The sequence below is a fragment of the Manis pentadactyla genome, chromosome 13, assembly GCF_030020395.1.
Source record: "Manis pentadactyla isolate mManPen7 chromosome 13, mManPen7.hap1, whole genome shotgun sequence".
Lineage (NCBI taxonomy): Eukaryota > Metazoa > Chordata > Mammalia > Pholidota > Manidae > Manis > Manis pentadactyla.
Window position 1 is genome coordinate 37,699,551 of NC_080031.1, and position 21,205 is coordinate 37,720,755.

The 21,205-nt window shown below is 37.4% G+C and overlaps 1 protein-coding gene across 4 annotated transcripts in view; it reads right to left on the reverse strand.

The window, feature by feature from the left end:
* Positions 1–5,461: 5,461 nt before the first annotated feature.
* ARHGAP20 (Rho GTPase activating protein 20) overlaps positions 5,462–21,205 on the reverse strand; it is a 191,242-nt gene continuing 175,498 nt past the window's right edge. For all 4 annotated transcript variants that reach the window (XM_036895688.2, XM_036895694.2, XM_036895690.2 and 1 more), the window contains 6 exons: positions 20,244–20,422; positions 18,737–18,898; positions 15,037–15,146; positions 12,685–12,874; positions 11,565–11,679; positions 5,462–10,513 (listed from right to left, as the gene is read on the reverse strand). In XM_036895688.2, coding sequence (XP_036751583.2) covers positions 8,658–10,513; positions 11,565–11,679; positions 12,685–12,874; positions 15,037–15,146; positions 18,737–18,898; positions 20,244–20,422 — 2,612 coding nt within the window. In that variant the 3' untranslated portion in view covers positions 5,462–8,657. The remainder of the gene's footprint in view (positions 10,514–11,564; positions 11,680–12,684; positions 12,875–15,036; positions 15,147–18,736; positions 18,899–20,243; positions 20,423–21,205) is intronic.

Sequence of the window (21,205 nt, forward strand, 5' to 3'; positions counted from 1 at the left end):
ACCATAGGTGGGGCCTCCCTCTTGCTGGCCTGGTGCCAGGGCAGGGGCTGCTAGTTTGTGAGCTGGTGTTGGCCAGGAGGAAGGCGTAGCAGGCTGTGTACAATGGTGGGGGTCCTTGTAGCTGCATTTCCAGCTGCATTATCATAACCTGCTGGGCATAGTGCATCCAGACAATTATGTCCACCTGTCCTTTCTCCTGAGCAGGGAGCTCTGTGCAATTTTTGCCCCTTTGGCCACCCTCTTGCTGTTAGGAAGTCTCTCAGACTGCTTGCCTTTCTTTTGTCCTAGAGAAGGTGGGTGTGGATCCCTGTTTTCTACAAGTGGCTGGAATTTCAGGCTCTCCAGGTATTCTGCTTTTCTTAGCTTTCCAATCCCACCAATCCTCCAGAGCACCATGCAATGTACGTTCATGCTCCCAGAGCAGATCTCCAGGGCTGGGTGTTCAGCAGTCCTAGGCTTCCTCCGCCTCCCCATTCTGTTTCTCTTCCTCCTGCTGGTGAGCTTGGGTAGGGGAAGGGCTTGGTTTCCCCTGATCACAGCTTTGGTACGTTACCCTGTTCCATGAGGTCTGTTCTTTTCTCCAGGTGCATGCAGTCTGGCACAGCCTTCTTCCTCTTGCTCTTTTAGGATTAGTTATATTAACTATATTTTTGTATTATATGTGGTTTTGGGAAGAGGCTTTTGTCTCATCTCTCATGCCATCATCTTTTCAATCAATCTTTTTAATGGTTATAACTCTGTTCAGATTATCATATTAGTTAAGGTTTGGTAATTCATGATTTTTGAGCAATTCTTCCATTTATTAAGTTGTCAGATTTATGAGAGTAAAACTCAGTTGGAGTATGCTCTCATTCTTTTAATGACTTATTGGTAACTTTTTTGCCATCAGTCTTGATAGAGGTTTATCAATTTTTTTAGTAAATTATTTTATTTTATTGATTTTTATCTATTTTCCTATATTTGATTTTGTAGATTTCTGCTTTAGTACTTTTTTCCTTCATTCTGCTACTTTGAGTTTATATTGCTATTCTTGTTTTAGTTTCTTGAAGTAGGAAGTTAGCTTATTGATTTGAGAGCTTTCTTCTTTTTTAATGTAAGCATAGTTATAAGTCTTCCAACACTGCTTTAGCAGAATCCCACATATTTTGACATATCGTGTTTTCATTCAGTTCTATCATTTAAAAAAAATTTCCTATGAACATCCTCTTTGATCAATGGTTCATTTGAAAATGTGTTGCTCAGTTTCCAAGTATTTGAAGATTTTCCTGGTATCTTTCTGTTATTGATTTCTAGTTTGATTGTATTGTCAGAATATATACTCTGAATGATTTCAATTCTTTAAAAATGTTGATGTTTATTTTATGGCCCAGGATATTCTCTATTTTGGTTTATGTTCCATGGGCAAGTGAAAAGAATGTGTATTGTGCTATTTTTGGGTGGAGTGTTTATGAATATCAATTATACTCTTTTGGATCTTGGTATTGATGAGTTCTATGTCTATATTGCTGGTGTGCTTTTGAGATGTTCCATCAGCTGCTGAGATAGGAGTGTTGAAGTCTTCAGTGATAATTTGTCTTTATTTTTCAGTTATATTGTATTTTGCTTTACATATTTTAGAGTTTTGGTTTTTGTGCATACACATTTAGAGTTGTTATGACTTCTTGGTGGATTAGGCCCCTTTATAGTTATATATTGTCCCCTTCTGTCTCCAGTAATTTTCTTTGCTCTGAAATCCAACTTATCCAATATTAATATAGCCACTCCTGCTTTCTTTTGATTAATGTTTGATAGTATCTTTTTCATTCTTTTACTTTCAACCTATTTGTCAGTGAATTTAAAGTTAGTTTCTGATAGATAAGATATAATTAGGTATGCTTATTTTTTTAATCCACTCTGTCCATATTTGTCTTTTGATTGGTGTGTGGAGAAATTTATATTTAATGTAATTTGTGATATGTTAGAGCTTAAGTATGCCATTTTATTATTTGTTTTCAGGTTTTTTTCCCTCTGGTTTTCATTCCTTTTCCTTTTTTTGCCTTCCTGCAGGTTAAACGCTTTTTAGGATTTGATCTTTATTTACTAATGGTGCTTTGGAGAGATATGGCCTCTAAATATATAGTTTCTACAGTTGTTCTAAGTTTATTACGCTATACATATGAAGCATATACATTCTACTGGTTTCATCATTTTACAACTTTGACTGAAGTATGGAAACCCTATTTCCATTTAGGTCCCTTCATTTCCCACTTTTAAGTATTATTGTCTTGAGTATAAAATGGTGTAATAATTTTTGTTTCAAGCATCAAATGAGACTTATAAAGCTCATGAAGATAGTCTCCCATTATATACTCTTCTTTCTGCTTTCCATTGTCCTTTTGTCCTTTCTGATGCTCCAAATGTTCTTCTTTAAGCATTTACTTTCTGTTTAAAGAAATTCCTTTAGCCAGTCTTTAAAGGAATAATTGTTAATGACAGATTCTTAAAAGTTCTCCTTCATCTGAGAGTGTCTTTATTTCTTTCCCCTTTATTCATGAAGGATAATTTCACTGGGTATGGGTTTCTGGGTTGACAATTCATTTCTGTCAGCACATGCAAAATGTGCCACATTCTTCTGGTCTCCATGGTTTCAGATAAATCTAAAAATTGGTGTTCTTCTATAGGTAAGGAGTTTGTCTTCTTTCAAGTCTTTTTTCTTTGTCATTAGTTTCTAAACATTTAATTATGACATGTCTTTCTTTGCATTGATCCAACTTAAGTTTCTCTCAGCTTCTTTGATATGAAAATTTGTGTATTTCATCAAATTTGGGAAGTTTTCAGTCATTGTGTCCTTGAATACTTTCAGTCTCACCTCTTACCTTCTAGAAGTCTGATAATAGTTGGGTCTTTTGTTATTGTTTCACAGGTCCTTGAGGCTCTGTTCATTCTTTCCTTCAGTCTATTCTCTCTGTTGTTCTGATTGTGCAAATTCTGTGTCCTCAAGTTCACTAATTCTGTCCTCTATCATATGGATAGCCAATCTGCTATTGACTCCACACAGTAAGATTTTTTTAACTGTTATTGTATTTTCTCAGTTCTATAATTTTCATTTGCCTTTTTTGTATGACTTCTATTTCTTTTCTGAGATTTTCTATTTTTTCATTTGTTTTCAAGATAATTTGAATTTGATTGACACATTTTTAAGATACCTGCTTTAAAATCATCTCAGTGTTAGTGTCAGTTGTCTTTTCTTATTGAAGTTTTATTTTCCTGGTTCTTGGTGTGATAGGTAATTTTTAGTTGTATCCTGGACATTTTGGCTACTATGTTAGGAGACTCTGGGCCCTATTTAAATCTTTTATTTTAGTAGGCAGACACATTTTTTAGCTTTAGCACACAGGTCCTCACCTACTAACAGTGGGTTGTGGTTAATTTTCAAAGAATTTTGTAGTGCTACTTTAATCTGTTCTCAGACAGAGAAGCATCTTTTTCCCATGGGTCTTAGGCTTCTCTGGCTGGGTATTTTGTGTGGTGGAGTCCCTCCTATCCATGCCTTCTAGTTACTGTCCCAATGGCTCTGGATTAGGGAGGGGAGTCTTAGGCCTGCTGGGGCAATGCTGCTTCCCAGGCTGAGCTGCTCGTTGTGCCCGAGTCTGTTGTTGTCTGGCCACTCTGGTATCTCCCAGTGGGGGAGAGCAGTCTACGGCCTAGCAGGAAAGAACTGTCCCCCTGGCCACTTACTGTTAGTAGGGCACTCATCTGTCTTTCTTTCTAGTGATATCTGGCTTACCCAGTGGTGTCAGAGACTCCACTTGATCACAGGGAGGAATGCATATATCTGGGCTGCCTTCTGTTGCTAGGATAGGAAAGGTCAAGCTTTGTTTCCTTCTTCTTTTGGGTGAAGGGATATAAGCTGCTTTGCTATTGTGTTGTCTCTCTACTCCTAGTGTTCTGAACCAATTCACCTTCCCCCATCACCTTTTACATTCTCAACAAAAATGTTGACTTTTATGTTATTTTCAGGGTTTATAGTTATACTTAGTTGAAAGGAACAGGGAGACACAAGTTTACACCACTTTGGACCAAACTTTCAGCCCGATTGTTTTTACATTTGTCATGGCTTTCTGAATTATTTCTGGTGCTGGATGATTTTCTTAAGTTAGAGATACATAGCGGAGACCTAATAACCTAGTGAAGTTTGGACTGGTCCTCATGTACATGTCTGCTTTATTGTGGAAGAAGTATTATTATGGAAGTATTGCTAACAGTATTTTATGGTGAAAGGATGAAAAAAGAGCCTGGGGTCAGAATGAAGTTCTAGCTAAGAGCAGAATAGGGCTATTATGAGCATTAAATGAACTACATATGTATATAAAATGCATTGATCACCAGTATGTGCAGACAACAGTAAGTGCCCATTGTATGTTACTATTACCCTTCTTCTACACAGCCCAATTTTCCCTTACTGTTTAAAGTCCCTGAGGAGGGAGTCTTTTTACCTTGTATCCCTAGGGTCTAGAACAGTACCTGTTAATACAAGTTAAACTGCCTGAATAGCACTTAAATTATTTGTAATACCTCCATCTCCACCCAGCTATGTTCTTTTCTTCATTTTTTTGAACTCCTTGTGATTCAGCTTCTTGCTTGAATTAGCTCATCTATGGCTTTCTTTCCCATGTATTTATTCATTTACTGCTTCTTTAAGCAGTAAACTTCTTTATGTTCACTTATTTTGATGATTCTCTGCTTCTTAGTCATCCCATTCTTGAGCAAAAATAGAAAATGTTTCTTTTCCTCCTGAAAATTTTAGGCAGTAAATCACAGCCCCTGTGATGTGAGAAGGAATGTTTCTTTAGAGCATCCATTTTACTCAGTCTACCTCAGAAATACAGGTTTTTAGCTAATTTATTTACTCATAATAGATCAAGAGGCTGCAAAGAGATGTTCTAAAGTTAGTTCCAAGTTACTGTAATCTAAAATCCAGTCTAGATGAAAGCAATTAGCATTTAAATCTTAATATCTCCCAAAATTTTATCTTATATTGTCATATAAAACCAAACTGTAAAAAATGTATTTACCTTGCCTCAACAAATTAAATAGGTTAAAAAACACTTTGAACTATCTAAAAATGTATGTGCACTCTGGTGCTTCAGATGAGCACACACAGGGTATAATTTAAAGAATATACATCTAATACTATCTTCCATGTATTTCTTTGGGACTTCAAAACAAAATTTTCCAAATTACACCTCAGGGCCTACTACCAATTCTACCACACATCTGATATTATGCAGAACTGAAGCTCAATGAGTTCACTGTATTTAAAAACAAAAACAACACAATGAAGGATTTATACTTACAGGTAACTCAGAAAACAGAGTAGGACCCATATTGGGATAACATAGAACTCAGGAGTATTCTTTTCAGCAGCATACTTAATTTATCAGATAAATAGACAGATAACCAGAATAGACATTAAAGAAAGTTATGTTTTACCCAACTTTATTATTCAGATTTTTCTTTGTATTGAAATAAGCAGTTTACAGGCTTCCTTTCAAGTCATTAAAACATGACCAGGCAGGAAAATATCACTTAAATATTTACTACCATACTTTGTATTAAGATACGTAATATGAGAGCTTCTTCTTAACAAAATGTGCCATTGGTTCAAGGATACTTTATCATTCCATGAAAAGTAGAAAAACACAATGTGAGATAATTTCTTGAATCCAGTGTTTTTAGTAGATTGGTTCTTTTAAAATCAAAATTATTTTTGTATTTCTGTAAAATTTAAGAAGAAATTAAATTAACACCAGTGTTTGTGTACATTGCCCAAATCTAATCAGTGACACTTCTGATACTTCTGGTCTTCAATGCTTGGTTAAAGTAAATCATTTTCTTCTGGACTAAGGTAGTATATTTTTTTGAATCTCTTTGGAATAAATGGTGGCTAAACTTACACAGAGTGAACCTCAATGAACTTTGAGAAGACAAAGATGCAGTAGTCTTAGGAAATCAGAAATATTAAATGTTTTTATGATCTTATAAATACTGCTATCTTGGAGTGTCTGGGTCCAGATATCTTAGGATGTCCAGATATGTCTGGGGCCAACTGTGTACTCTGGTTAGAATGGTTCAAATTTAGATAAAGTCTCATACAACCAATTAAATTGAGTTGCTAATTCTTTTGATATGAGAATATAGACTATATCTTATTATAGGTACACAGTGAAAACAGAATGCCTAAGAAAATGAACACTTCTGTGTCTAAATCATGACTTGCTTAGTAAGTGGTAAGATTATATATAAAAAAATCCTTTTTCTAGAAAGACTGACCATGGTCTATGACTAAAAGTTCAAAGTTCCAATTCAACATTACAGTCAATGAAATTTCCAATGTTAAGCAAAAATTCTACAATGGGCAATATTGCTCTGGTAGGATTGTTAACTCTGAAGAATGGTATTTAATAGACATCATTAACCTCATACATATCCATTATCAGTGCTTTGAAAACCAAACAACTTTAAAAGTTAGCAGCAGTTTCTGCAAGTACAAAAATACACATTTATTACATAACATATGGTAGTAAAATTCATCAACATATATTATACAAACTCAAAGCATTTTAGATAAAGCATCAGTCTAATATATTATAGACTGACAGAGTATAATAAAATGACATGTAGTCTGTCTTCAAATCACACAATACTTTACAGCAATATTAAAAATTATTCACATTAAGTATAACAGGAGTATCTAAGGGAACACAGAATAGGAATAGTTATTAAGGAACCTTAGTTCTATGCTTCAAATTGGGTGGATGATTTTCTATCTGCCAATATGAAAGAAAAAACTATTATTTTGTTAAGTAGAGCAATTTCTTCCAGAAAGACACACCATGCCAGAAGAACTTCATTCACATCTTGCAGTTCTGACAGTAGTATGCCCTAAGGGTAAGGGGAATCCCTGTTGCCTTTATATATTATACCACAAAAGATGCATATGGATGCTTAGGAGCCTAACTATAGGAGTGGTTGGTTATAAGGAGAAATGTAGTTTACATCTGTGACTGAGATGGCCAGTGTCATGAATGAGCTCTTTGGACACAGAGTTCTAGAAGTTAATTATAATGCTGGGGCAAACAGGGCCATGTTCCCTTAGAGGTAGGTAGCACCTATAGCTAATACTGAAAGACTTCTTTTATCTTACATAAAAAGTTTTGTTTTCTATAACTGAAAAAATGCAACCTTTAGGACAACAGGGAAAGAACATTTGACATGAAAGTTTCCTGGTAGCCAAGAAAAACATTGGAATAAGCTAGTTTGTGGGAGAAAGGTTCATCTGAGGAGAACAAATTGGTTGTAAGTAACGTCTTACTACCTGAAATAAAGAAAGATGCAGACCCATTCCTGATCCTATCCCTTTATACCTAATAATCCATGGAGACAATCCAGGAGATACACTGGTGTAAGGCAAGAGGAGAGGAGAAATGCCAGGGATATGAGATAAACCAGTGGGGTATAAACCATGAATCATTTGGGATAAAAATATGTAAAAATTTCTGGAGGCAATAAAATCCAAAGCCAGTGACTGAAAAGGCCTGATAGCTACTTTGGTGGGTATTTTATTCTGTGACTCTATAAACTTCCAACCTCAAAACTGGTCTCTCAACTGCCAAACAGTCAGAAAGTGACAATATATCAGTAGTTTTTCCTGGCTGCAGGGCTGCAGAAAACATTTCAACAAAGAGATGCCATGCTTTGATTACATGTTGGAAGAGCTTCTGTGTAAGAGAGAAAGGGCTGTTGTTAATCTTTACCTCCACAGTAAGACAGCAAATGCTGTCAGAAGGTCACCTTCTATAAGGGAATTTGTATTTCTGGAGAATATTTCTAGCACAGCACCTATGGAAAAGACATTGAAATGAGAAGCCATTTCCTTTCTTCTTCTCACAGCTGTGTTTCAGAGCCTTTGCAGAGCAGTGCAACACTAATGGAATGATAAATTAACCAAACACAACCAACAAAAAATTATGATATTGTGGTACTTACGGCTCTTGAATCACTCTAGTTTTTTCCAGTCTAGCTGCATCAATGGACTAATTCCTAGAATGACCCACTGAGAGCATATGACTATAAGCTACCACAGAAATGACTACTGGCTTGGATTCAAGGAAATGTTTCATATTATTTTTCTTTATTACTGGACATGCTTTCCTTCTTAATGCCTTGATTAGAGGCATTTTTCTTGCCTTTCTGTTAAAACCATTCCATGGAATGTGGATGGTTTCTCTGGATCCACCCCCTGTCTCCACAGTTCCTGTTTTTCACTCATGATCTCCTGCCCTTCTCAGGATACTAATATTCCATAAGGCATGTTTCCTCTTTAGCAGATGCTTTCTCTGGACCTCTGCTACTATCTCTAAAAACACCTGACACTACCAATCCCATGCTCTCATAAGAAAAACTGTCTCAAACACTTAGGTGATAAAATCTTTTTGCCTAAAGTTTTTGCCTAATAGTCTTAATGAAGAGACTGCCTTTGTTGTCCTAAGTATTAGCAATGATTTTTCCTATGCTACCCATCCTAGGTATTTATACAAAGGGGTCATAATATTTAATGTGTTTATATCATTATTAGCCCAGTTTCTGTTCTTGTAGACATCAGATTCTTACTGTGGTTAAATGTCTTTGGTTAAATACCTGTCTCCAACATCACAGACCATGGTAGGCCCTGAGTCTGGGCTGGACACATCACCCACAGTCAGAGAGCTGGGTGAAGAGCTTTCATAAAGTAGAAGACCCGGAGAACACTGCCCACTATTCTCTCTTTCCTCATGTGACCTCATGCAAGGCTTGAGTCTGTCGTCCACCAGGCTGAACGGAGAACTACAGTGTCTCTCTGCGTCCTGGCTGGGATGAGGACTACACCACTGGACTGTCTGCATAGCTCCAAGCCCTTCAGCTGCCCTTCTAGGCATGTCTTTCTGTCTCTCTTTCAGTGAGTTAGTTTCTGGAACACCAGAAGCATATGGAGGTGGCTCCAGGGGTCCTTTTAGAGAACTCGCTTTCTTTTCCTCTGGTCTGGATGCCCTTGCCTTCTTTTTGAGGGACCAGTTTTTCAAACTGGCCACACTATTCCTCAACCACGTGCTGGGGTGAAGAGTTACAGAATGTGTTTGTGAATGCCACTCCATGGCATCTTTTTTTGTATAAGTCAGGTGGCTGCTGGCCTGCCCTGAAGAGGGACCAGGCATTCCAGAAATGAGGCTGGAATTGCTGAAGTCAGAAGAAAGCATTTCCTGTTTTCTTTGAGTTTGAAAAGTACAATCTATTGGAGAGGAAGTTTCAGTGGGGGTAAACACAGAGTGTTCAGAAATCTGAGAAAAAGCACTGTCTTGGGAGCTTACTGATGAGCCAGATGGGGAAGTGCCTGGGGAGGACAAGCTGGAATAGCTAGTCCTTGGGCAAATGTTTAATCTTGGGGGTAAAATCTTCTCAATGTTTTGGTTTGTGGCACTACTCTTGCCCACCTCAATTCCCATAATCAAGCTCTGATTAATTAGCTTTTGCCCTTCCATTTGCAAAGACTTGTGCCGCTTGAGATAATCTTCCTCTCCATGCAAGAGACCAGCTTCATAGTTGGTTTTATGTTGTTTCTTTGAATAAATCCCCCTGAGATAGGTCAGTTTGCAGTGCTGGTCATCAGTGTTGGGCTCTGAACAGCGCCGGTGCCTCCTGGAACTCTGGGGAGCATCTGCTGTATGTGGAGGGGAATACCCAGACCTATCTGCATCAAAGGGCTGGTTCCTGGCATGATCATGTGAAGACATGTGAGTATGAGATGCCACAGAAATGGCCACTGGCTTGGATTTAGGGAAAAGTTTCACGTGATTTCCTTCACTACCAGACAAGCTTTTCTTCTTAACGTTTTTATTACTGGCATTTTTCTTTGTATCAGTGTCTGTGACTAAGCTCTTTTTAAAACATATCTTACCCTCTTCCTGGAGGGACTGATTCTGCTTCAGATAGTCCTCATCTTTTTGTGAGAGAATTGCGTCACAGCTGGACTTGCGCAGTTTTTTCTGATAAAACTCCCTGAGATAGGAAAGCGTGGAATCTAGATAGTCGATGCTGGGCTCTGAGCAGCGCCGGTGTCGCCTCAGGCTCTTTGGGGCATCTGCTGCAGCTGTGGACAGGTAGCTGGGTGTGCTAATGCCACACGGGGCCCTGGCACTATCCCTCAGTGGGACCTTTGTGTACACTACTGCAATGTTCACTGGCTTGGATTTGAGAGGCCTTTCCATTTGAACATCTTCATCTTTAGAATGGTCTAAGTCAAAGTCGCTCAGGGTTAAAAGGCCTTCCACCTCAGGCTGGTCAAGGTCATAGTCACTGAGGGTTAACACAGAGTCCATGCTTCTGCTACCCTGACCAAGCTTCCTTACCAGGTCACTGCATGGAGCATCGACATCCTCATTCAGTTCGTTTTCCAAGCTGTCGTAGGAGGAGTCGTTCAGTTGGAAGCCAGAGGTATCTGTCAGAAAAGGAAGCATGAGTAACACTTTTCCTTACCACAAATACATGCTGCCTTAAAAAAACAAACAAACGATGGTACTTAGTTTAATTCTCTTTTCATGTAGATTGTTCATATTCTTACTCTCAACAAGGAAAGAATCTTTCACAATCTTCCCAATTGTTAGTGCAGAAAAAAAAAAACTGTTGGGTTATCCAAGATATATCTCAGTTCCGGAAGAAATGGTCTTTCCTTAAGACTTCCTCAAATGAAGGAGGACGTGTCAATAGTAAGAAATGGTAAAAAAAAATATGAAGGAATTAATGCCAAGTATACCTAGGTTCTTAATAAGACTGCCTTCTAATGGAGATTGCTGGTGGATACACATAATTAATTCTAGTCTCAGAGAAACCATGTACTAACCCTATCAATTCCTCTTTGACAAAGTTCTTTAATATCCATTACTGTATATAATCTTTACAACAACCATAAAAGTTAGTTAGTTATCCATATTTATAGATGAAGATATTGAGGTCCAGTGGCATAGAATAATTGGCCAAAGAATATAGCAAGTAACTTGTAGTACAAGAAGAGTTCACATTCTGTAAGTCTGAGTGTCCTCAAACTGCCTTCTGCCCAATGATGCTAGTTGTTTTTTAACCCTCTTTTGTAGAGTACTAGAATTTATAAAGTGTCTCAGGGACCACTAAGGGGCAGCAGAAGAAAGAAGGACCAGATCTGCCTCTAGGCCTTCTGTAGTTTTAACTGCAGCAGCTTTATTATCTAGATTAGGGTTCCCTGTAAAATTTTAATTTAAGAGAGCTTGAAAGCATCATACCAAATAATGGTGCCACTAACAACTTGAAATTGGAGACTTTGTCTAGCATGTTCCTTACTCCCACCACACTGGTGACATCTCTGTCCGACCTAGGATAAGGGAGGAGGAGAAGTCCTAGGCCCCCTGGAGACAGAGGCTCCCTTCACCTGAGCTGCTGTCAGCTCCAGGACAGCACTGTCCCAGCAGCTTCACAGGCATGTCTATTTCTCAAAAAAACCAGCCAGTTCACAATACCTGAGGCATTCTCTCTGGTATCACATCTCACTGAAACCTCTCCCAGGAGGGAAATGATTTCTTCTCCAAATACCCTACAGCAATTCTCAATCAGGAATTGTATAAGCAGGGAAACCTGTACAAAAAAGAGATAAAACACAGTGCTACTTTTCATATTGCATATCTATAAATAACACTTCATATATGAATACTGATTTTAATGGAAAAGCAAGAGAATCCTGAGAAAAATTCATGTCTGCTTTAAAAGCATACAAAACAGCTTTTCCTAAAAATTATACTATAGGTAGTTTGGATATAGAGATTAATTTTAATCAGTGGATTAAAGTCATTATTTGTGGCCCTGCTGAATGCCAACATTTATATAAATGACTCAGGGAGTTGTCATAATTGTGGGAAGAAGGCATCCTCTATGGGTTTCCTCTGAAGGAGAGAGAAAACTCGCCTTTTGCCTGAACTAGTCTCTACCCATTATTTCCTTTCCTTAGGCTCCCTAACTGGGATGCTTGGGGAAGACGTAAGATTTTACTAGGGTGCTTTGTGCTTCCACCGAGACATACTGGAACTTTCCTTCACTTTCCTTGCCTCAGCAGCTGAGCAAAAGAGCAGGAAGAATGTTGGGAAGAAAGGGAACTAATGTCCCAAACCCTATGCTAACTGCTAGGCTCTACAACACCGTGATTTCAAGTAACTACTGTGTGCGAACTAGGTATTATCACCACCTCCATTTTTCAGATAAGGAGACTGGATCAGTGTAAGTAATTTTACCCAAGACTGTGCATCTGGCAAGTGATGAGGCAGAGAACTGAACCTTGGCTTGTCTAACTCCAAAGTCTTTTCTTCTTTTTTAAGTCACATCAACTGCTTTCTTATCAATCCCTCTATGGTTAAATCAGTCATAGTGTTTTGCCTCCTTAAAAGGAAAAGAGAAGTAACCCAATTGCTATCACTTTTTTGCTCAAGAAATCACCCTTCTATAGCCTATCAGGATAGGATAAATCACTCAATGAACTCATATTTATACTTAAGGTATTTAAGAAAATGTCTTTCAGAAATAATACTCTGAATAGGTTCAAAATGGGGATTCAATCCCCTAGGGAATAAAACTGAAAAACTGCATTACCTTTTTTGTAAATTCATTTTCTAGTTCTGGGCTGGAGGAAGTAGAAGGCCAAAGAATGCTTGGAGCGATACACACTGCTAAATTAAATGCAGTCATCTGATTGGAAGAGGACTGTTGTTCAATGTTGTGTAATACCCCAAAAAGATACCTTAGGAGAACAACATTGGCTCTGGGAAGCTGGTCTAATAGCCTAAGGACAGAAAAACGTGTGTTTTAAGCAAGACATTTCATAAGAAACTTGTAAAGACAGACAACCCTTACTTTTCCTGGAGGACCATGCAGAGCAAGAACACACAGTTCAGATATGCAAAAGTTTCAGTTAACATGGTACAGGCAAAGTGAGGATTGCCTGTAGAGAATGGGAGAAAAGAAGTCCTAGGGATTTGTGTATTTATTTTATATACCATCTTCTTATCCCATGAAAATGTGGAAGAATGCAGAAAAATGGCTCATTAAAAACAACCTTCCTGAAATATTCTTGAAACTGGTACAATGTGTTTTAACTTAGACAAATCCTATTAACATTTCAGTATATTCTCAACCAAAAACCCCCAAAAAGCTTTCTAATGAAATTAAACACTTAAATTTAAAGTGCTCCTTTTATTTCCACTAGCAATAAAGGAATTTGTTCTCTTGCTGAGAACCCAAACCTTAGCTCTACTAAGACTTCCCTTATGCTCTGCTTCACCAGCTTCCAAGGTCAATTTTGTCCCAAACCTCTTTACTTCACTGATATCAAATTCACATATAAGTGAAGCTTATAATAATATATTTCCTACTGTTCTTATTTTGTACTTGATAAGGGATTTTTAAATTATTCAATGAAAATGATTTTTACTACCATCTAGAAAACATATATGTTGAAATTCATGGTTGTTTTTTTTTTTTCAACAAGAATCTGCAACCTGGGGGAGAAAGTAAGGTAATTTGACTTCTGTTGCATAAATAGCAGAGAGGCATTCTTCAGTATGATGGACTGATAATGATACAGTTTTGTAGGGACAAATTATGAAAGATATTGAAATGGACCACTGAGTGTATTCAGTGGAGAGTAAGGTGTTGTCTAGCATACTCTTGGGTTATCTAATTCTCTGGGTGCCCTATGCCTTTAAGCTATTTCACAAGTCTGTAAATTGTAGATTACAGATAGCAGTGCACCTAACACTTATAGACTTGACATTCTGTCTGGTGGAGAGAGAAAATGATTTAATTGATTCCCTCATGTCTCAATAGAAAAAGCCAGTTTTGCATCTATTTGTAAATTCAACACTTCTGATTCAACAACAAAAGTTGTGGCAGTCTAAAATCTTCTTTGAACTGGTGGTAACATCTTACTAGTTCTTTCACTAATTAATGATTTAAATAAAATCTTTCTGATTTTCGTATAAAAAACACCTGATATTTGTGTAAGAGTCATATTTGCCTTTAAAGAAAAAAAGCATCCAGGCAGTTTACACGATGTAACATTTTAGACAATGAGCAACAATGTATACAATCCGATGATCACTATTTCTGAATGGATTCCACCAAACCATAATGGAAGAGGAGATAGTATTTTGTTACAGGGCTTTGGTTTCTGGCATGTTCAACATTGTACTAAGTTCTTATGATAAAAGAAGTCTATTAATTGCAGTGTGTAGATAGTTGTTCAAGAAAAAAAACTACTAAACAAGCATATGCAAATAAATGACAGTGGGACTCTTGGGTTTTCACGGAACTGGAAGTACTGCTTTTTGTTAATATTCTCCTCCTTTTTATTCTCTTATAACGCAGGGATCAGGAACGAGGGCAGTGAATTCTGCCAGTCCCATTTGCCTGAGCATGGACAATGCATTCTTTGGGATTGGACTGAGACTTTGCAGCTGAGTTAGCTCTCTCTCGCGGTGCTCCCACAGGACCCTCCCCTGCACAGGTCTTTTATAGCACTCATCATACTACATTGTACTTGAAGTTCTTGGTTTTATCTATGTATTCTACTAGACTGTAAGATCCTTGAGTGGAGGGAATTTTCTGTTATGAATTCACTTGCTGAATGAGATATATAAGGAGTTGTCTGGTTAGCTAAATATTTACCAAAATTAAGATAATAAATTGTAGAGTGGGTCTACAGTATTAACTATTGGTCTAACGGGTTTCAGCTCCTATCAGATTCAGATATATAAAAGTTATACAGTGGTCAAGTATTCCATGTTAATAAGATTAGGGAGAAAACAATAGCAGTAATGACAGTAGCCAACATAAATTTGGTCCTCGTGGATAGGACTTTCATGGTCATCATTACTTTCATAGATATGCTTATAAAATATATATTTTAAAAGTATTTTTGAGACATAACCAAATTAGAATAATTACCTTTGAATTGTATTTATTTTCTCTTCATCATTTCCTTGATCCAGTACACAGACCCAGTGATCATAGAGATCTGATGAAAAAATACTTCCTGGAATATTTCGTAGGAAATCCTTACATAGAAGGAGAAATTTAAAATGGTTATTCTCATGCTAAATATGTATTAAGAAAATCAGAAAGAAAATGTTTAACTGATGAGTCCTTTCTTTGGAAAACACAGAGCTCTGTGCCAACTCTCCACTGACATGCACACATAGAAACACATGCTTTGATTTTTTTTCACAAAACCAGAGGGAAACTGGAGTGGGGACAACAGTGGGAAAGTTAAAGGACAACCTGTTTGGGCTGAACCCCTTGTCTGTGTACATTTTAGCAAATTAGGGCAACATGACAGGGTCTGGCAAACCATCCTAAATCCTTTTTCCTGCTCTCAAATCACGAGTTCAGAGAAATGCATATTTGTGAAGTTTGTAATGTGGCAATCATTTTAAACATGTTTACTCATATATTTCAGGAACTGTTTGAGGTACTAGGGATAGAGCTATGAATAAAACAAAGTCCCTGCTATTTTAGAACTTTATATTCCAGTGGCATTGGTGAACAATTTCACTGAGAGGCACAGTGTTTCTCCCTGTGTTCCTCATAGAAGGACTGTCATATATTTGGGGTTTGAAAGCATTCCAGGCAATAACTGGGCTCTGGGAGCCTGGAACAGCACCCCATGGCCTGCTGTATACTAAATAACAAGTCCCCAGTACATTATCCTTTCTGGTCTTTCAGACCTGTTCTGCTGAGACCACTGGCAGGACTGGGCACGGTGAAACCCAGACTACAACACAAAAAGGATATAACCAAGGGTATTTGCTGCTTGGCATTTTTATAAAAATAAAAAGTTTAATGAAAAGTAAAATAAAAAGCTAAATTTGGTCTTCCTGTGTTCATTTCTGTTTTAGCCCAACTCTCTTCATTGCTTTTGGCGTGAGATTAATGAGGCCAAGCTTGCAACGTCTGATCTCCACTTCAGCAAACTTCAGGCAGAGTAAACTCAATTTTGTGTTTAAGCACTGTACCCATGGTTGACTATCTTCCTGCAAGTTCCTGCTTAAGACACTGGGGCAGGTGAAAGTCTGCAATTGACCAATTTTAACTCTTGCTGGAAAAAAACAAATCAGCAGCTTTATCTATGTGATTTACCAAAGGCAGCACACAACTTTTTACTTATATGTCATGTTGGCATTACTAATACGGAAGCTGCAATACCTAATTGTTACAATTAGCGGATCAGGTGTGCATCTCCCACACTAGCTCAGGAGCTCCTCCAGGGCAGGTACAGACCTTCACCTTCTTTGTATACCTCAATGCCAAGCACAGTCCCAGGAATAGTAGAGGTCATTACTGAACTGTTAATATTTGCATCATGGCCAAATATTAATGAGGGCAAGGGAAGGCCAACTATAATTGAGATTCTAAGATAATTAAGAAACCCTCTTTATAGTCATGTCAACTATTGTCATACAACTTTTTTAAGAGTGGCTAAAAGTAGGAAGATGACTGATTCAAAATCTTTCTCTGTTCTATTGTATCTTCCAGTATAAATGTACCTGGATATTTGTGATTCAGATGGGTCATCACAAAAGTTGCCTCTTTTTTGGGAAAGCTACTGAATTTTCATAATTCCAAACGAATTTTAGTTGCTGCACCTACTTTAAAAGTCAGATTTAGAAGAGACAAAATTTGTTATTTCAAAGTGGGGCAGTGACATAGCTCTCTTTTTAAATCTCTGAGGACAACTTCTATCTTAAAGAAAAACATCAAGCCTTAAATCTACACGTGAAAGATAATAACTTGTAACATCTCAATGAACTCTCTACATCTGGAATAACAAATTAAGAAATACAACCACCACCACAGCTGATAAAAGATGTAAGAGCTCATTCTGAATCACCAGCACCAACTCACAGCACTCAACTGCAAGTCTCCTCCCTTCCAGAACTAGCCCGATCAGCAGAATACTCAATTAATCTGAGATGAGATTCCTGCAGGATTAAAAATGGACTTTTTCCTCAAATGTCTGATGGACCAATGTTAGTGTCTCGAGCAATTTTCTTCCAATTACAATTTGAAGAGTTAAGCTTATATTTGAGCAAAACTAGCATAAAGTAAAAACTTAAAGGAAAAAAGTACCACTTCCAAATAGTCTTAAAAAGAAGAAAAAAAAATTGGAAAAATTATCTCCTTTCCTGAAACCACTTGGAAGAAATGAGAGTAAAACACAGTCACATGATTATAAAATTGCAATTACTTGGAACCTATTTTACCAGACTTTTCAATCATTTGGATCATTTATCTTTTGCTTATTTTGTACAAGTAATATTTCTCCAATTTGAAATACAATTTAACTCTTCTAGAACCATATTCTTTGTAACAGCCTCAATGATCTAGTGCAAAATTTTAAGAAGCATGGTGTTGTAAAGAGTAGCATAATAAGGCAAATTTTCTAAAATAGGCTTTACCTTCCAAAATGAGAGATGGGAGAAAGACTAATTATATGATAAAAAAAGAAAAAACAAAGAAAAATTCATTGTGCATACATATTCCTGGCATGTATCTGGCTAAGTACAACATATGTGTCTTTATCATATTTTAAGATTGAAGAGTAATTGTGAAACTTGTATAAAAGAGATTAGATGACTCTAGCTCCAGCTCTCCAGTTCTGAGTAATACTTTACTGTAAAAGCCTACAGGAGGGGTTAAGAGCAGACACAGTTCATTTAGCAAAACATATCTGATTGTTCATAAAACCACTAAGTAAGATTCTGTACAGAGTTGACAAGGAGTAGGGATATGCAAAAGTCTTCTTCACTGTGTTTTCCTTAATTTGATTTTATGCTCCAGGCTCCAGGATGCAGGGTGAGGCCTTATCTCTACCTCTGGCTCCAGTGCATTCCAACCGTGCTGGAAGGTTGGAGCCTGAGGCAGGTCTTCAGAAACTAGGGCTGGGGTCAAAAGCATTGCTAGAAGCTGGTTTTGACTCTAGGTAAACTCAAGAAAGTGCAGAGGGAAAGCATTTTAGAAGCGTTCTAACTATGGATGTGAGTTAAGTAACCACAAGGTAAAGTGTAAGGACTATGAAGAATGCTGAATGTGGTAAGGGTTTTATAAAAGAAGGCCCAGTGTGTAGAGTCCTTTCTACTCTGTATTTACTTTAAGAAGGCATTTAGGGAACAGGGGAAGGCATAATGATTGTATAAGTGAATGTAATTTTCAGTGATCTCTTTGTTTCAGTTGTTATTATGTTTGTCTACTACGGTAAACTCTGTTTCAAGGTTCAATAATGGTTTATTTTTGAAAATTTTGTCATTATCAGGAAGGCAATGAAATCATCATAATCAGGATTTGATTCTGGTAAATAAGCTGTGTGTCCTTTGAGTACTCTTAATTTTTATTTTATTTTTTCTACATGGGCTGGCAGAGGTGAAGATAAGGAGAGTGGTGTGGGATGAAAAAATTAAAGAAAGCTGATCTGACAAGCCATTAATGTTGAAGTTGGCTTTTAAAGGTCAATGCTGGCTTTGTGAACTGTTTTTTTAACACTAAAAAGATTTAAAATCTATGCAGATGGAAACAATGTCATGATGAGAGAAACCAGTTGTCTTTCTCCAGAGCTACACCATGGGGTGGATGAAGGGACAGCCTTTCCTACCTTTAAGACAGATGCTATCACAAAAATAGATTCACACTCTAGGTGTACTTCAACTCCAGAATTCAGTTTCTCTTTTAGCTCTCTGCAGGATTTCACATTGGCTGATTGTCTGAAGATGCCTTTTGTGAGGGGTCCTTTTTGATTAAGAAAGAAAAGCATATCCTACAGGGAAGCAAAGGGAAAAATCCAAAATGGCACTTCACACATACAAGCAAGGGAACACATACTTGCCCTCCTCAGCGGTCAGATGCCAGGTGTCCCGGGGGACTGGGGACCCGGGGGGTCTGCTGGAAAAACTAAGGTCAGCTTGTTTTGGGTACCTCTAAATCTCTTTTCCCTTATTTATTCTTTAATTTATCAACATCTAAAACATTTTACTTTAAACACTTTGATTTATGAGATTGTCTTGTTCAATGAACCAACAGCCACTTTAAAATGTAATTTCCTGACAGCTTCAAGGTCTCTCTTAATGCAACTCTGTCCTACCTCTTGATTCTTTTCCAGTTCTCCAACATGAGCTCTTGTCCCCAAATATGGAAATATCCTTGCCAAACTCATTCTTTACTTGTCTTCCTTTTTATGTACCTTTATACTTCATTCTACTTCCTGTCCTTCCTTATTTTGCAGTCTCAAAAATGATCGTCTCCAGGAAGTTTTCTCCATTCCATTCCATCCCATTCTGATCAGTCTTTCATTTTGCTTTCTTTCTAGTGACCTTCAGTAAACTTGAGGCTTTTTAAAAATATGTAAAGTAGAGAAGATGAAGATGATGATAATAATAACCCCCTAGTGTAGGATACACAACATGGGTAGCCTGATACCTGGCACTTGCAGATACACCATCTAGGATAAAATGCATCTAATGTATAATGCTTGGGGATACTGAATGCCCAATAAATGTTGCTTAACAGTGATCATTGAATATATCAGTGGGAGACAACACAAACTCAATGGCTTTCATGTGACCCATCGGTTAATTAAAGACAACTAAATACCAGAGCAGGTATCTCTGTGATTACATTTGGAATACAAGTAAAATAAGATTTTTTTTAAGTGTAAGAATGAGTAGTTTCTGCTGCTAAAGTGACTAAAGGAGACTTTCAGAACAATATATTCCAGAAAGGATGTGAGAGAAGTCTGAGGGATGATGTGGATCCTAATGTGGCTTCTCTGTCTACAGAGTGAACTCTAGTTTATCTGAGCTGGCTTATTACATGGCCCTTTCCTGAAACCAGCAAACTAGACGATGTCTCCCTATTACGTATTATGATTCTGCAATAGCTTTATGAGATTTTTATTCTTTGAAGTAATAATAATAAAGACTCTCAGCCACAGTCATGGGTATTTGGCCTGTAGGTCAACAGTGAATCATGATCAGCGATTAATTTAAACATAAAAGTTAATGGATTTGCATAGGATTTGATAGTTTTTCCATTTGGGTACAGATTCCTGCCCCTGCCGCCAAGAGTTCTTTCCCGTTAGTGTCACAGGCCAAAATAAGACTTACCAAGACAGGTTTGGGCAGATTGTCATTCTCACAAATATTTGGCAGAGGAACTCCAAAGAGCTGTCCTGGTGTAGGAGATGTTGGGGACATGGGCAAGTCATCCAGGTGAGTGCTGGAACCCCGCCAGAAGGCCCAGCTTATGAGAGACCTTCTTCTTTTAAATGTCTTCTGACTTGAATCTAAGAAAGAAGTGAAATTATTAGAAAAACTGGTTTAATTCACTTAATTTTATTTCTACAGTTTCCATATTATAGTATGCTCATTACTATGGCTCAAAGAGAAAAACGCTTATAGATGTCCTTTGTTACTGACAATTCAATCTATGAAATTTTATTGTAATATTTTATAAATTAAGGAAGAATCAAATGTTTGGGTTATTCTCCTATTCATTTTTGGGACAGCAATAGTCTGTTTACTTGAGTTTTGGCACTGAAGGAAAGGCTCCCTTACTGAACTGTAATAAAGCAAAAAGTGTTTTATATCAACATACATATTATCCCATTTTAAAGATGAGACTAAGCATACAAAAAAGTTAAAGATTAAATTAGACCACAATTAAATAGTGAGAAAAAGAAAAAGGGTTTGGGAGGAGGAGGGGGGAAATGTTCTAGAAACAAAGAATGCTTTATTACTTGATGTCCCATTCTACTTCTGAGAATAGAGACAGGAAGCTACTGTTCTACATTTTTTTCCCTCTCTTTCTAACTGCAGAGACTTTCGTATATTTTTTTAGTCCCTGACTTTAGAATCATGTTTAAGACAACATGGATGGATACAAACATGAGTGAGACTTGCCCTTGCCCTGGTGAAGTCTACGATCTAACAGGGGAACAAGAATGCAGTGGTGGGGAGAAAAGCAAGTATATTAATAAATAAAATGTCATAAGGGAGGAACAAAGTGACAAAGGCATTCAGAAGAAAATAAAGCACATCTACCCATTAGGAGGGAGGCTGTGATCTTG